The 15919-nt window shown below is 44.0% G+C and overlaps 1 protein-coding gene across 1 annotated transcript in view; it reads left to right on the top strand.

Moving 5' to 3' along the window:
* Positions 1 to 2944: 2944 nt before the first annotated feature.
* med10 (mediator complex subunit 10) overlaps positions 2945 to 15919 on the top strand; it is a 34274-nt gene continuing 21299 nt past the window's right edge. The window contains exons 1-3 of the mRNA XM_070880771.1: positions 2945 to 3182; positions 4819 to 4902; positions 13858 to 13960. Of these exons, the coding sequence (XP_070736872.1) occupies positions 3061 to 3182; positions 4819 to 4902; positions 13858 to 13960 (309 nt within the window). The 5' untranslated portion in view covers positions 2945 to 3060. The remainder of the gene's footprint in view (positions 3183 to 4818; positions 4903 to 13857; positions 13961 to 15919) is intronic.

The raw sequence follows: 15919 nt of genomic DNA, 5'->3' as shown, positions 1-15919 counted from the left end.
ATTATTTACGATGTGAAATCAAAAAAGCAAAAGACACAGCAATGCAGTAAATCAGCACAATACTTAAAAACAACAGAACTAGAGTCAGTCCATTAGAGATTAATATTCAGAAAGGTATTTGTAATAGCATCTGTCAAACATCAGATCCTTTGGATGGAAACATTGGGTTTGTCTCTTTTGAAGACCTCAGAGTGAAATACATGGGGAGATAGTCCTAGGTCTGTGGCCAGGTGATCGTGGGCGCAGTGAATATTGGAAAATCGCGTGGGTAGGAGTACACACCTGTAATGGAACCCGCCTGATCTTCCTTCCATTTAAATCAATGGAAGGAAAGTCAGGCTGGTTCTTTTACATGACTGGTTCCTGGGATGAGGGGATTGCCCTATGAGAAGAAATTAAGTAGACTAGGCCTATACTCCCTAGAATTTAGAAGAATGAGAGGTGATCTAATTGAAACATATAACATTCTTAAGGGGCTTGACAGGGTTAATTCTGAGAAAATGTTTCCCCAGGCTGGGGAGTCTAGAACATGAGGTCACAGTCTCAGAATAAGGGGTCGGCCATTTAGGACTGAGATGAGGAGAAATTTCTTCACTCAAAGAGTTGTGAATTTTTGGAATTCTCTACCCTAGAGAGCTGTGGATGCTCAGTCGTTGAGTATATTCAAGACAGAGGTCAATACATTTTTGGAAACTAAGGGAATTAAGGGATTTGGGGATAGTGTGGGAAGGTGGAGTTGAGGTAGAACAGCTGTGATTTTCTTGAATGGCAGAGCAGGCTCGAAGAACCAAATGGCCTACTCCTGCTCCTATTTCTTGTGTTCTTATGTTTTTATCTGGAGGAACTGACAGAAAATAATTAACTAACATGAACTCACCTGCTTCATTACAAGTCCTCACATTCTCTTCACCTCTCCACTTCTCTTTCTTCCTTTAAGACGCTCCTTAAAACCTAACTTTTTGACCAAGCTTTTGGTCATCTGCCCTAACATCTCCTTACATGGCTCGGTGTCAAATTTTTTTTGCACAGGGGTGATGGGTGAGCGGGACTTGGTGCGAATTAGGATAAGAGCAGCTGAGCTTTGGATCACCTCTAGTTTATGTAGGGTAGAATGTGGGAGGCCAGCCAGGAGTGCGTTGGAATAGTCAAGTCTAGAGGTAAAAAAGGCATGGATGAGGGCTTCAGCAGCGGATGAGCTGAGGCAAGGGTGGAGACGGGTGATGTTACGGAGGTGGAAATAGGCGGTCTTAGTTATGCTGCAGATATGTGGTCGAAAGCTCATTTCAGGGTCAAATATGACACCAAGGTTGAGAATAGCCTGGTTCAGCCTCAGACAGAAGTTGGGGAGAGGGATGGAGTCAGTGGCTAGGGAATTGAGTTTTTGGCGGGGACCCGAAAACAATGGCTTTGGTTTTCCCAATATTCAATTGGAGAAAATTTCTGCTCATCCAGAACTGGATGTCGGACAAGCAGTCTGACAATTTAGAGATTGTGGAGGGGTTGAGAGAAGTGGTAGTGAGGTAAAGCTGGGTGTCATCAGCGTACATGTGGAAACTAACGCTGTGTTTCCTGATGATGTCGCCAAGGAGCAACATGTAGATGAGAAATAGGAGGGGGCCAAGGATAGATCCTTGGGGGACACCAGAGGTAACGATGCGGGAGCGGGAGGAGAAGCCGTTGAAGATGATTCTACGGCTACGATTAGATAGAAAAGAATGGAACCAGGCAAGTGCAGTCCCATTCAGCTCTGTCCATGGTGGAGAGGCGTTGGAGAAGAATAGAGTGGTCAACCGCATGAAAGGCTGCAGACAAGTCAAGAAGGACGAGGAGGGATAGTTTGCCTTTGTCACAGTCACAAAGGATGAAGTGATCGGTTGCAGATCAAGAGAGTGAAGATTGTTACTTAGCATGGACAAATCATATGGGAAATGTAACAGTCACCGTCAAAACAAAAATAATTAACATAACGGAAAATGACACATGAAGAATATGAGGGGCCTGGATAGAGTGGATAAGAAGGACCTGTTTCCCTTGGCAGAGGGGTCAACAACCAGGGGGCATAGACTTAAAGTAATTAGGGGAGGTTTAGAGGAGATATGCGGGGAAATTTCTTCACCCAGAGGGCGGTGGGGGTCTGGAACTCACTGTCTGAAAGGGTGGTAGAGGCAGAAACCCTCACGACATTTAAAAAAGACTTGGATGTGCACTCAAAGTGCCATAACCTACAGAGCTACGGACCAAGAGCTGGAAAGTTGGATTAGACTGAATAGCTCTTGGTCAGCCGGCGCAGACATAATAAGCCGAAATGGCCTCCTCTCGTGCTGTAATTTTCTATGATTCTATGAAGAATGGATGAAAATATAAAATGGAGGCACACAGATCCTGAGTTTGATGCTTGGTCTATATAGTTAGCCCATCTCCATCTGTAGAGGCACTAAAATTGGGCTGTACACTCCTGACCGAGGGCAGAGGAATGCCCTGACCTCACCAAAAGTGCATGTGGGTGGAGGTCAAGTAATGAACAAGTGTTCAAAGAATATGCAAAAAAGCTCTTTTATAATGCCTCTATGATTTTTCTTTTGGGTTGCTTGCAGAAGTGCCCAGGAGGTTAACCTTCAATTCCTGGAGACTCCAGACCATCCCCAAGCCTACACCAGAATAAGGCAGGTACTTCAACAAGGAGGTGAGTGGTGATGCACCTCAGAGGGGAGACACCCACGTTTACACCTTTAAACCCCAATCCGTGACAGCTCTGGACTCAACAGCTTTTGTTTGTGAGCCAAACTAAGGACCATGTTGGATTTATTAGCACTTTTATACTTCGATTTGCAGCTGCAAGGAGCCTGGTACAAAGCGAGCCGCCAACACACACAGTGCGGCCTTAGTAAAGCTGGAGCAAGCAGAAGTCAGTCCTCCAGTATCCCAGGAGCCACCGCACGATCGGAATTGCCGACGGCAATAAAGCTCCACTTGCCCAACATGGCGGCGTGAAGCGGTGCGCGGGCGGCTCCTGCTCGTGCTCTCCGGTCCAGTTGTTTTTGAAACGCGTCCGCTCGTGCCATGGCGGAGAAGTTCGACAACCTGGAGGAACATCTGGAGAAATTCATCGAGAACATTCGCCAGCTCGGCATCATCGTCAGCGACTTCCAACCTAGCAGCCAGGCGGGCCTCAACCAGAAACTGTAAGCTTAGAGGGTGGGATGTGTGTAGTGAGGAGGGGATGGGAGTGAAATGATGATTGGGGGGAGAAATGAGGGGCGGAGGGAGGGAGGTGGTGATGATGGGATGGGGATGATGATGATGGGGGTGGGGTAGTTAAGACAATTGCATTCCATGGAACTGGACTAACAGTTTCTTTTTAACTGGCATAATTACACTATTAAATATCCATGTGATAGGCTTTTGAAGAATGTTTGTTTTTAAATTTAGTGTTACATAGAATTACATATAATTTACAGCACTGAAGTGGCCCAAATGGTATATACTGGTGTTTATGCTCCACACGAGCCTCCTCCCACCCCTCCATCTAACCTTATCAGCATATCCTTCTATTCCTTTCTTGTGTACTTATCTAGCTTTCCCTTAAATAATCAAAGAAAAAAAAACAGGAAATGTTTTGGAGCTTAGGAAAAAAAACTGCATTTATATAGAAAAGTCTGTGATTGCACACTTTAAAAAAAATATTGGGCCATAAATTGCTGCCGGAGGGCAATGAGCAGTCAGACTTGCTCTCTCCTGTTTAAATTGTGGTGATATTTTGACCACTAAGTTGCTGAAAGTGCAAGCTGATAATAAGGGAAATGGGGCACCTGGGACCGGAGTGAACAAGGCCAGCAACTTTGTATCTCTTTAACAATTAGAAAGAAGAAATCTTGCATTTACATGGTGCCTTTCACGATCACCGGATGTCTCAATGCGCTTTACTCCACACTTTTGGAGTGTGGTCACTGTTGTAATGTGAGAAACGCGACAGCCAACTTGCGCACAGCAAACTCCCACAAACAGCAATGCAATAACCCAATAATCTGTTTTTGTTACATTAATTGAGGGATAAATATTGGTCAAGACACCGGGGATAACTCTCCTGCTCTTCTTCGAAATAGTGCCATGGGATCTTTTACGTCCACCTGAGAGAGCAGATGGGGCCTTGGTTTAATGTCTCATCTGAACTATGGCAACTCTTGACAGTGCAGCACTCCCTTAGCACTGCACTGGAGTGTCAGCTGAGATTTTTGTGTTCAAGTGGGGACTGAGCCACAGCTGACAGTAGATTGAAAGATTGTGAAATTAACAGTGCATGGACTAAGAAGGAAGTGTAAATTAGTGGTTGAAATCAATGTGAAATCTGGTACCTAAAGGGAGGGAAAGGAAGACTGAATTGAGAGTGAAAGGGAAAAGTTTAAAGAAATATATCATTTCAACCGTTTATATTTATTTAAAAAAATCTCCCAACAAAAATTAAAACCTGAAGGAATGAGACTCCATGCTTAAAATTAATTTTTCAGTGCTATAGAGGTTGTTTGGCAGTAATGAACACTTACCACTTTATTTAAAAAAAAAGTACTTAGACTGAAATGAAGAGCGAGTTTAGTCCGCATCTATCGTGCAAGTACAGCAACTTCTAAACATTTTATTTAAAAAATCAGCATATTCCACACCAAATCTTCATGAATAATCTTAGTTTTCAAATTGTTAGGTTAGACTAACCTATCAGACTGATCAAGCAATCAATATGGTTTCCCTCAAAAGACTTCTGAAATAACTTTTTTGATTAAATATGATCTGTCAATAAAAGCACAACTTTCTTTTAACCTCCAGAAATTCTATGATTACGGGGCTACAAGATGTTGACAAATGCCGACAGCAGCTGCATGATATTAATGTACCACTGGAAGTATTTGAGTAAGTATTAATTGTGGTTTAGAATTTGTTGTTTTTTGTCTCAAACTGTGACACACAACTAGTTTTATTGATCACAGCACAACAGAGCTGGTCTCCAGTTGTCTTGGTTAATCCTTGCCACTGGACCAAGACCTAGCTCTGTCAAGCCTGTGTGGTGGTGTTTTTAAAAAAAAAAAAAATCAATTCACACACTGGCATCTTCCACCCTTCAATATGTAGTTTGGGACCTGGAATGTCTGATCCTTCATTGAAACACAAGTGAAAGCTATTGAAGTATTTTTAACAGTTATAAAATTATATTAAATATTTTTAGACTGAATTTATGCCTGAACTGTAGCGTTGGTACAAAGTGGGTGTAAATCCACAATCAAAGATCATCTTCATTCCAGAGTGTCATCATCATCATAGGCAGTCCCTCAGAATCGAGGAAGACTTGCTTCCACTCTTAAAATGAGTCCTTAGATGGCTGAACAGTTGAATACGAGAGCCACAGTCCCTGTCACAGGTGGGACAGATAGTTGTTGAGGGTAAGGGAGGGTGGGACAGGTTTGTCGCATGTTCTTTCTGCTTCCTGCGCTTGATTTCTGCATGCTCTCAGTGATGAGACTCGATGTGCTCAGCACCTTCCCGGATGCACTTCCTCCACTTGGGGTGGTCTTTGGCCAGGGACTCCCAGGTATCGATGGGGATGTTGCACTTTTATCAGGGAGGCTTTGAAGGTGTCCTTGCAACGTTTCCTCTGCCCATCTTTGGCTCGTTTGCTGTGAAGGAGTTCCGAGTAGAGCGCTTGCTTTGGGAGTCTTGTATCTGGCATGCGAACTATGTGGTCTGCCCAGCGGAGCTGATCAAGCTGGGGACGCTAATGTTGGTGCGTCTCCCAGGGGATTTGCAGGATCTTGCGGAGACATCGTCGTTTGTATATCTCCAGCAACTTGAGGTGTCTACTGTACATGGTCCATGTCTCTGAGCCATACAAGAGGATGTGTATTACTATAGCCCTGTAGACCATGAGCTTGGTGGTAGATTTGAGGGCCTGGTCTTCGAACACTCTTTTCCTCAGGCGGCCGAAGGCTGCACTGGTGCAATGGAGGTGATGCTGAATCTTCGCATCAATGTCTGCCTTTGTTGATAAAAGGCTCCCGAGGTATGGGAAGTGGCCCACGTTGTCGAGGGCTGCGCCATGAATCTTGACTGGGGCAGTGCTGTCTGGCGAGGACAGGCTGGTGGAGGACCTTTGTCTTACAGATGTTAAGCATAAGGCCCATGCTTTCATATGCCTCGGTGAATACATCGACTATATCCTGGAGTTCAGCCTCGGAATGTGCGCAGACGCAGGTGTTGTCCACGTACTGCAGCTCAACGACAGAGGTTGGGGTGATCTTGGACCTGGCCTGGAGGTGGCGTAGGTTAAATTGCTTCCCACTGGTTCTGTAGTTTAGTTCCACTCCAGCGGAGAGCTTGTTGACTGAGGTGGAGCATGGCAGTGAGGAAGATTGAGGAGGGTTGGAGCGATGACGCAGCCCTGTTTGACCCCGGTCCAGACATGGATTGGGTCTGTAATGGAACCGCTAGTAAGGATCACTGGTCTGCATGTCATCGTGGAGCAGGCGAAGGATGTTGACAAACTTTTGGGGCATCCAAAACGGAGGACGCTCCATAAGCCCTCAGGGTTGACAGTGTCAAAGGCCTTTTATAAGATTGAAAAAGACCATGTATAAGGGCTGGCGCTGTTCCCTGCATTTTTCTTGCAGCTGTCGCGCTGCAAAGATCATGTACGTTGTGGTAAGGGATGAAATCCGCACTGTGATACCGGGAGGAGCTCCTCGGCCACAGGGAGAAGACAGTTGAGGAGAACTCTAACGACAACCTTCCCAGTGGCTGATAGCAGGGAGATTCCTCTGTAGTTACCGCAGTCGGACTTGTCCCCCTTTTTTAAAGATGGTCACGATCACTGCATCTCTCAGATCTCCCGGCATGCTCTCCTCCCTCCAAATGAGAGAGATGAGGTCATGTATCAGCACCTCTCAGCCATACTTTAGCGCCTCAGCAGGAATTCCATCCGCACCCATAGCCTCCTTGTTCTTGAGCTGTGTTTTATGGCTTTGCCTACCTCGTGCAGCGTTGGAGTTTCATTGAGGTGGTGGCGGGTCGCATGCTGAGGGATGGAGTCGAGAACACTCGAGTCAAAGGCAGAGTCTCGATTTGAGGAGATCTTCAAAGTGCTCCTTCCAGCAGGCCCTGACGGCCTCGGTGTCATTGAGTGTTTCCCTGTTTTTGGCCAGAAATGGGGTGGGGCCTTGGGAGTTTGGACCGTAGGTGACCTTGGACTGCAATGAAGAATCCTCGCATATCGTGGCTGTCGGCCAGTTGTTGTATCTCGTGCTTTCTCCATCCACCACTTGTTCTTTAGGTCCCGGATTTTAGCCTTAGCCTTGGCCTTGAGCCATTTGTAACTTTGCTTTGCAGCTCCCAAGTTGGGTTGTTGCTTGAGGCTCAAATGTTCTGCGCTTACAATCTATTAGTTCTTGGATCTCCTGATCATTTTCATCAAACCAGTCCTGGTGTTTTCTGGTTGAGTAACCAAGTGTCTTTTCACAGACACTGATTATGGAGACCTGGAGGGCAGACAAAGTGCTGTGGGCATTCAGCATCTCGGGGTCATCAAGGCACGCCAGATTAGCTGTGAGGCGCTGACTGTATTGGGCTCTCTTAGCTGGGTCTTTAAGTGTCCTCGGCATTAAGTTTTTTGAAGCACTGCTTCTGCTGTCCCCGCTGCTTTGGGGCTATGTTTATATTGATGATGGATCGGATTAGGCGATGGTCCGTCCAGCAGTTGTCAGCTCCTGTCATGGCGCAGGTGATGCACACATCCTTGTGATCCCTGGTTCGGACGACGACTTAGTCAAGCAGGTGCCAGTGTTCGGAGCGAGGGTGTTGCCGCAGTGCCTTGTATTTGTCCCTTTGGCGGAACAGGTGTTGGTGATGAGTTTGTGTTGTAGACATTTTGTCAGGAGTAGGGTACCGCTAGAGTTGGCTTTCCCTACCCCCTCTCTGCCAATCACGCCCCACCTGAGAGCTGTGTCTTTGCCGACCCTGGCATTAAAGTCACCTAGGAGGATCAATTTGTCGCCCATGGGGACACGGGACAAGGATGTCTCAAGTTGGAATAAAAACCCTCTTTAGCCTCATCCGTTGCATCGAGTGTTTGGGTGTACGCACTGATGACTGGCGCATTGGTTCCGGGATAGGGTAAGGCGAAGAGTCATGAGGCAGTCTTTAACCCCGCAGGGGGAGTCTGAGGCGGTTGACCAGTTCATTTTTGATGGCGAAGCCGACTCCATGTAGGCGGCATTCTTCCTCTGGTTTTCCTTTCCAGAAAAAGGAGTAACCTCCACTTTGTTCCTTGAACTGGTCTTCCCCTGTCCGCTGGGTCTCGCTTAGGGCGGCAATGTCACTGTCAAAACGTCTAAGTTCCCGGCGATCCGGCCTGTTGCTGTTGCAATTGTCCATGAGGGTCCTGATGATCCAGGTTCCAAACTTCATATTAGTGAAGTGGAAGATGCCTGTGCGTGAGTGCTTTTAACGTGGGGTGGCTGCTACACACCGGCAACCACACAGGCTTAGCTGAGCAAGGTCTTGGTCCAGTGGCAAGGGGGTCCAAGACGACTGGAGACCAGGCACTGCTGTATAAGCCTAATTGCCTATGTTGGCCACAAGCTCGGTGCTGAGTAGCACTATTGATGGTAGATGGCCCCAGGCTTGGTTGGGGGGCAGGCATTGGGAAGGTCAGCTGTCCGCTGGGGTTCCCAGGGATGTTTTGGGAAGTTTCTTCCAAAGTTTAAAATTTCCCCAAAGGTTTCCAAGTTGTTTTAAAAGTTTAAAAGTATTTCCAGATTATTTAAAAAAAAAAAATTACACGGGTTGATTGAAGGTTTAATAAATAGATTAAGTGTTGAATAAAAGTTATAGAAAAAAAATTCTCCAAGTTGATAAACAATTCGGGAAAACTTTTACTTTTTTTTTTAAAAGAAGTTTAAAAGTTGAGTCCCTTCGGCCGGTCCAATGCCGGCCCCGGAATCCCTTTGGCCGGTTCAGTGCTGGCCCCGGAGTCCCTTCGGCCGGTTGAGCACCGGACCTGGGCAGAATATTTCACAGTACTGCCGGAACGCTCCATCCCAGCGTCTTCCTTGTGGCGGGCGGGCCTCGGAAGGGCCTGCGGACCCCAGAAAAATCAGTGGGCCCGCCAACACACAACAAAATGAATGACCAATGTCTTTTTAGGGGCATTTGTTGATGGCAAGGTGTTGGAAACAACAGTGGTAAAACTTCCTGCTTTTGTAGTTCATAGAGATCTTTAATGTTCACCTGGATCACCAAAACCAGTAAATGGGACCTCCGTTTAATGTCTCATCTGAAGTACAGTACCTCTGATGATGCAGCACTCCCTTAGTACTGTACTGGAGTGTCTGCCTAGTTTGTGTCCATAACATTTATGAATAGTTTAGTTGTTGAGAAAACAAGCCTTTGACACAAAAGAAGGAGCCAGGTTTCTTGGAACAGCTTTAACAAAGTAGATGTGGGAGTTCCATTTAAGATCAGTTTATTATACTGATTACTGCAGACCATATTCTAGAAATACATGGACGTTACAACATGGAAGCAGGCCATTTGGCCCAACCAGTCCATGTCAGCAATAGCTCTCCATATGAGCAAATAGTTCTAATCACATTTACCACCTTTGTTCCCATATCCCTTCAACTCCTTTTCCTTCATCCACCTATCCAATATAAACTTGAATATTGACATATAGTTTCTGCCTCAATCACTAACCTAGGAAATGAATTGCACAGCTTCACAACTCTGAAGTTTCTCCTGACGTATGTTCTAATCTTTAATGCTTAATCTTGTATCTTGCCCCTCAACTACTGGAAACAGTATGCTTGTATCTACCCTGTTTTATCCTTTCATAATTTGAAAAAAAAACTTCAAATCTGCATTGTGATTAATTTTTAAAAAGCCTCAATATTTCAAGTATTTTTCTTATTTGTATTTCCTCATACTAGGCAACATCTTAGTGAATCTGTGTTACACACTCTCTCTCTCTGAAGGCTCAGCATTCTTCCTATTGGGTGGAGCCCAATACTGTGCACTGTACTCTAACTAACTGAGGTTTTAAGATTTTATATAGGCTAATCATTACCTCTTGACTTTTATATTCTATGCTCTAGCGATAAAGCTTAGAATTACATTAGCATTTAATGTTTTGTGAACCTGTACCCCTTCAAATCCACAGCACGTGATTACTCCCATTCAGGATATAATTAGTTATTTTCTTTTAACTAAATTGTATCATCTCACATTTACTGACATTGAATTCCATCTGCCACTGGTTGTTTTTATTTCCCCATCCCCCTCAGTTTAAAAACTTTGTCATCTCTTGATTAACTGTTTTGCCAGTACATTAACACTCTTCCTGTTCAGATATAGCTCTATCTGTTCCAGAACTGTTGCTAATGCCCAACAAAGTGGAATCCCTTATCCTGACGCTACTGTTTTAGCCATGCATTGATTTCCTTGACCTTCCTGTCCTTCCCTATTTTAGACGTGGTTTGGGGAGTAATTCTGAAGTTTATCACCTGTGAACTCCTGCTTCTAAGCTTGTTTCCTAATCTCAATTCATTTTGCGGGCCTATAGGCCTATCTTTATCTGCTTAGTTAGCTCTCGCATAGACCACGATAATTGATGTTTCCCTCTCATTGCGCAATGTTTTCCAGTCTATTCAATATGTCCCTTTAGCTCCTGGAACTGTCGGTCTAGACTGCAAAAATCATGTCATCCCCTCTTAATTATTGACTCCTATCACTGCTGCATTTCGAGCACGTGTTGCCAATCTTCTCCCATCAATGAGCCAACTCGTTTGTCGGTGCCATTGCTATTTATTTGATGGTCCTGTCCAGCGTCCACACTTTTCCCACAGGATGCTCGAGCTTCAAATCTGAGAGTATTAGTTTCTCTGGGCACTCCTAACAGTTTCTTTCTGCCTTTCCCTGCCCCTAAGTCACCATCTTTTCTCCTCCACTATCTGCAACCTAGCTTTCATTGGTGTCAGTACTCTCTCAAACTCTCAGTACAGAAACTGCACTCTCACCCTATTGTGTGGCATTGTCTCTACCTCCATTTCACAATCTGAGATTTTGAGCTTGAGAAATGTGAGTTAGAGGCACTTTGCATATACCTGATTGCCCGGTGTGCTCAATTCTCACATTTTGCAAGAATGACGTGTCACACACCCTTCCTGCATTGCCATTATTAGGTTTATTTAGTTTGTATTCAAGTTTATATTGTATAATAACTATTCTCCCTGGCACTTCCTTCTCCCTCTGTACCTAATTCCCACTCTCTCCAATTTCACATTTTAGAAGTCTTTACCATCACTCTGTTCCCAACTCACCTCACTACCAGATTACTCCTGAGTGCTTTCGACTTGAGACAGTGTGTGGACGTGTGAAACATAATCAGCCAAATGTAAGAAAACTGGGAAGTACCAATCAAGTTGTACATTAACTATTGATGCTTATAAATTGTTAGCATCATACTCTTGATTGAGCATCATAGATTAGTTAGTTTATTAACTTTGAAAGAAATCTAGTTCAATTGAATACTGTAGTTTCGATTAATCGTATGGCGCTCCTGATTGCAGACTTATGGTACTGTCCGGTATGATAAATTGTGCTCTTGTATCTACTCATCCAAAAGTGATTGATCCCTGGATTATGTAAAATATTAATTTGGTAGTGCTATGACATTTATTAGCAAGATAGCATGAAATCATTGTCAATGTAGAAGCAAGAATTTAATTGAAAACTTGTGCAAATAGGATCAACATGTAAAAATATTACTTTGAATGGGATGGTGGGGGGAAATCCAGCATTAATTTTCAGCTAACCATTTTACATTCTACCTTTTTTTTTTATAGAATTGTACTAAATCCAATAACTTCACATCCTTGCTCATAACTTTTGTAAATGCATCTTTCAACAATGGATGCAGCTGTGCAATGTGTTTCCTTGAATTCCAGTGTTAATGTCATTTGTACCTTTTTACTTGACCAAGGAAACCAATGAGTCATGAATGTGGAGCTGACAAAGGCATGGGGAGGGTTTCAGTGGTAGATGAATTGAGGTAGGGTTGGAGATGTGATGTTGGAAGTCGAAGTAAGTGGTCTTTCTGGTGGTGAAGGTATGGGGTTGGAAGCTCTGCTTGGGGTTAAATTGAATACTCTGGTTGTGAACAGTTCAGTCTGAGGCAGTGGCTAGTGTGAGGGGTGGACTCTGTGCCAAGGGACAAAGTGCCTTTGCTTGGGTCTTCCCAATGTTTAGCTGAAGGAAATTTGTGGCTTATCCAAAACTGGATGTCTGACAAGCAGTCAGATAGCATAAAGACAGTAGAGCAGTTGAGAGAGATGTTTGAGGAGGAGGAGAGCTGGGTGTCATCAGAGTACATTTGGAAGCTGATGCCATGCCTGTTGTTGATTTTACCATGGGGAAAGATGTAGATGAAGATGAGCGGGAAAGACAGTTTCAGGACTAGGTTGAGGTGGGGCTGAATTGGCTTGGTAGCCAGGGGTGAGAGAAGAAGCAGCAGGGGTAACTGAATGGGTGGTCTCTCTCTTGCTGTGAGAAATCTATTAGCTGCTTGCACTTGGAGGGGACAGAAAAGAGGTGTTTAAGGAAGCAGTTGAAAGTGAAGAAGCCAGACGTTAACTTTGCTCTCCTGGATGATCCTAGAGTAATAAATAGTGTTGGCAGATGAAAGTGAGGCTCGGTAGAGCTGGATGTGTTCCAGCCAGCTTTGGGGATGGATTGCTTAGAAATTTGCATGCCACCTACATTCATGTTTGTGCCCCTTGAACTTGTGGGAGCGAAGATGTGACTTGCACCAGATGATTGGGATGGGAGAGAGTGAAGGTTTTGATGGGGGACAAGGGCAGCAAAGTCAGAGAACAATTTTTTAAAAACTTAAATTTTAAAATAAAAAAAAATGGGCTGTGGGCACCACTGGTATGGGCTGCATTTATTGCCCTTGGGGAAAGTGGTGGTGAGCCACTGCCTTGAACTGCTGCAGTCCATATGGTGATGGTACTCCCAGAGTTCTATTGGGGAGGGAGTTCCAGGATTTTGCCCCAGCGACTATGAAGGTAGGGCGATATATTTCCAAGTCAGGATGGTATGGAACTTGGAGGTTCCCCTTGCTGCCCTTGTCTTTCTAGGTGCTAGAGGTTGTGACTTTGGGAGGTGCTGTCGAAGAAGTCTTGGCGAGTTGCTGCAGTGCATCTTGTAGATGGTGCATACTGCAGCCATGGTGTGCCAGTGGTGGAAGGAGTGAATGTTTTAAGGTGGTGGTTGGGTGCCAATCAAGTGGGCTGCTTTATCCTGGATGGTGTTGGAGCTGCACTCAGGCTTTGGGGAGTGAGGAGGTGTGACACTTGCCGCAGAATACCCAACCTCTGTCCTGCTCTTATAGCCATTGTATTTATCCAGTTCAGTTTCTGGTCGTTGGTGATCCCCAGGATGTTGCTGGTGGGGGATTCGGCAGTGGTTATACTGTTGAATGTTAAATTGGTTTAGATCATCAGCAGCAGAGGTATCGTGGCAAATGGAGGGCCCAAGGTTAGGCAGTAAGGGATTGTGGGGGGGGTGTGGATTTTACAGGGTGAGCTCAGAAGGAAATGGAGTTGAAAGTGGGTGGGGCATTTGGTGAAAAGGGATACAAGAAAATGGTTAGAAATGTCCTCGTCATTGGAGACTAGTAATTATAACTGCAATTTCTTACCAGTGTTGAAGTTCCAGTATCTTGGTACTCTGCTAATGACTCTCGTACATTACTACGGAATATTTTGAAAAATTACACACACAGTATGTACTCTTAACTCAAATTATTCATTTTAAACACAGGTACATTGATCAAGGTCGAAATCCTCAGCTTTATACCAAAGAATGCTTGGAGAGAGCCTTGGCCAAGAATGAACAAGTTAAAGGGAAAATTGACACCTTGAAGGTAGGCAATCTAAGGAATGTATTTGAAAACCGTGATTAAAGGAGTCATTCTGTGATACCGCCAAAGATGGGCACTTAAGATTAGCTCTTATTAAAAGCATAATACTGGCAGTCAAACTGAAATGATAAATCTAGAGGAATGCTTAATCATCTGGAAGCCACAGTAGCATTTTTGCAAAAATGAGATGTCTGAATGTTGTCTACATTGCCCACAAAAGTGTTTGTAAGTTACATTTGACAATATATTCAATGAGTGAAGAATTTTTAGGAAATGGACGGATAAGAGAAGTAATGGAATGATACAGGATTTGGTTTGGCGGTGCCAATTAGGCTATTTTATTTGAAACAAAGTTGAGAACATATTGAATTCTTATGTAACGAGCTGAATAGCCTTTTTTCATTACTATTTTAACACATGGCACAAAGATTTGTTGTTAGAATTTGTGAAGTAGCCCTTGTGAACCTGGGGATTGCTTGCATCCTTTTATATAGAGATTTTATTCAATGATCTTAACATATTCATCAACCTGTGGTGGAAATGTGGTTAAATTGCCAGGAAAATTGAGTAGAGAATGGTTATGAACGCGAATCTCAATGCATTAATGGACCAAGCAAACGTGCATCAGGTCATGGTTTAATAGGCAAGCAAGTTGTCTCACTTGCTAATTTTTGAAGAAAATGCAGGAATGTTATAAGAATGCCTACAAGGAGGTGTTGGTAGTAGAAACAGTAAGCTGATACTTAGCCACTTGCTTTCCCTTTCTCTTTGCCTGCTAGAGGAAGTTGCTGAAACAAAAGTACAGATGATAAAATGGATAAGCATGGGGGAAAAAAGTAATAAGCAAAACAAAGGTATTGAAAATGTAAAATTAAGTTGAGGGAAGTAGTTCTTTGAAGTAAACAATGGAAATGAAAGAGGTAACAATATGTCGCACGTACAAATAACAAAAGAAAACTGGGAAGATCGAAGGATTTAAAAACTGGTGGGCAAGGATGGGGGAATGCAAGGGGGAAAGTATCTTGCTTGTCTGATATGTGGTTTCAGGAACTCTTCAGAGGTACTTGAGTTGCACCAGATATGGAGTGAATAATAGAGGGAAAACTTTTTGTGGTTAATCTGTTTGCTCTGAAAATATTGCAGGATCACTTGGATTGAAAGCTAAGCTAAGGGAAGGTCAGTGTGCTTTCAGATGTGGGTGTGCTGACTAGATCTTCATGGAGACAGATTTGAAAAGTGCTAGGCGCATGGCAAAAGCTTGTGTATTTAGTTCAAAGACTTTTGCTTTCGTGTAGAGAGGTGGTTTCTGGAACTCAGTGGGTTGGCTGAAGAGATCGCTAAAGGAATGCACAGAAGATGGAGGCTTTTGTGAGAATTAATGGAACCATGCTGGAATAATGGAGAAACTGTTTACAGTGGCAGAAGGGTCAGTAACCAGATGAGGCAGATTTAAGCTGATCGGCAAAAGAGCCAGAGGAGACATTCAGATACTTTTTTTTTTACACTGCGAGTTGTTGTGACCTGGAATACACTGCATGGAAGGATGAAAGAAGCAGATTCGATAGTAACATTCAAAAGGAAATTGCATAAATGCTTGAAAGGAAACCATTTACAGGGCTATGGAGATCGAGCAGGGGCATGGATTAATTAGATAACTGTACCAAAGAGTTGGCCCATTATACCACTGGGCCAAACGGCCTTCCTCTGTGCTGTATCATTCTATGAATGTCATCTGCTCACCCCCTCCTTGTGAAGTATTATCGTGGAGCCAATGGTAAGCAGACACTGAAGGTTGGTGAGACTATAGTTGTAAAGGTGGGCCAGAGCCTAAAAAAAGTATGAAATATGTGGAGGATATTGCTGATCTCATTGGTACCTCAGTTGTTCCATCATGGTGAAAGAGAATTGGGGCTCAACATATTGCCAAAGATTGATGTTATGCTAATGTTAATTCCTGGATTC

This window comes from Pristiophorus japonicus, chromosome 5, assembly GCF_044704955.1.
Source record: "Pristiophorus japonicus isolate sPriJap1 chromosome 5, sPriJap1.hap1, whole genome shotgun sequence".
Lineage (NCBI taxonomy): Eukaryota > Metazoa > Chordata > Chondrichthyes > Pristiophoridae > Pristiophorus > Pristiophorus japonicus.
The sequence above is the reverse complement of the archived record's forward strand: the minus strand, read 5'-3'. Positions and strand labels throughout refer to the sequence as shown.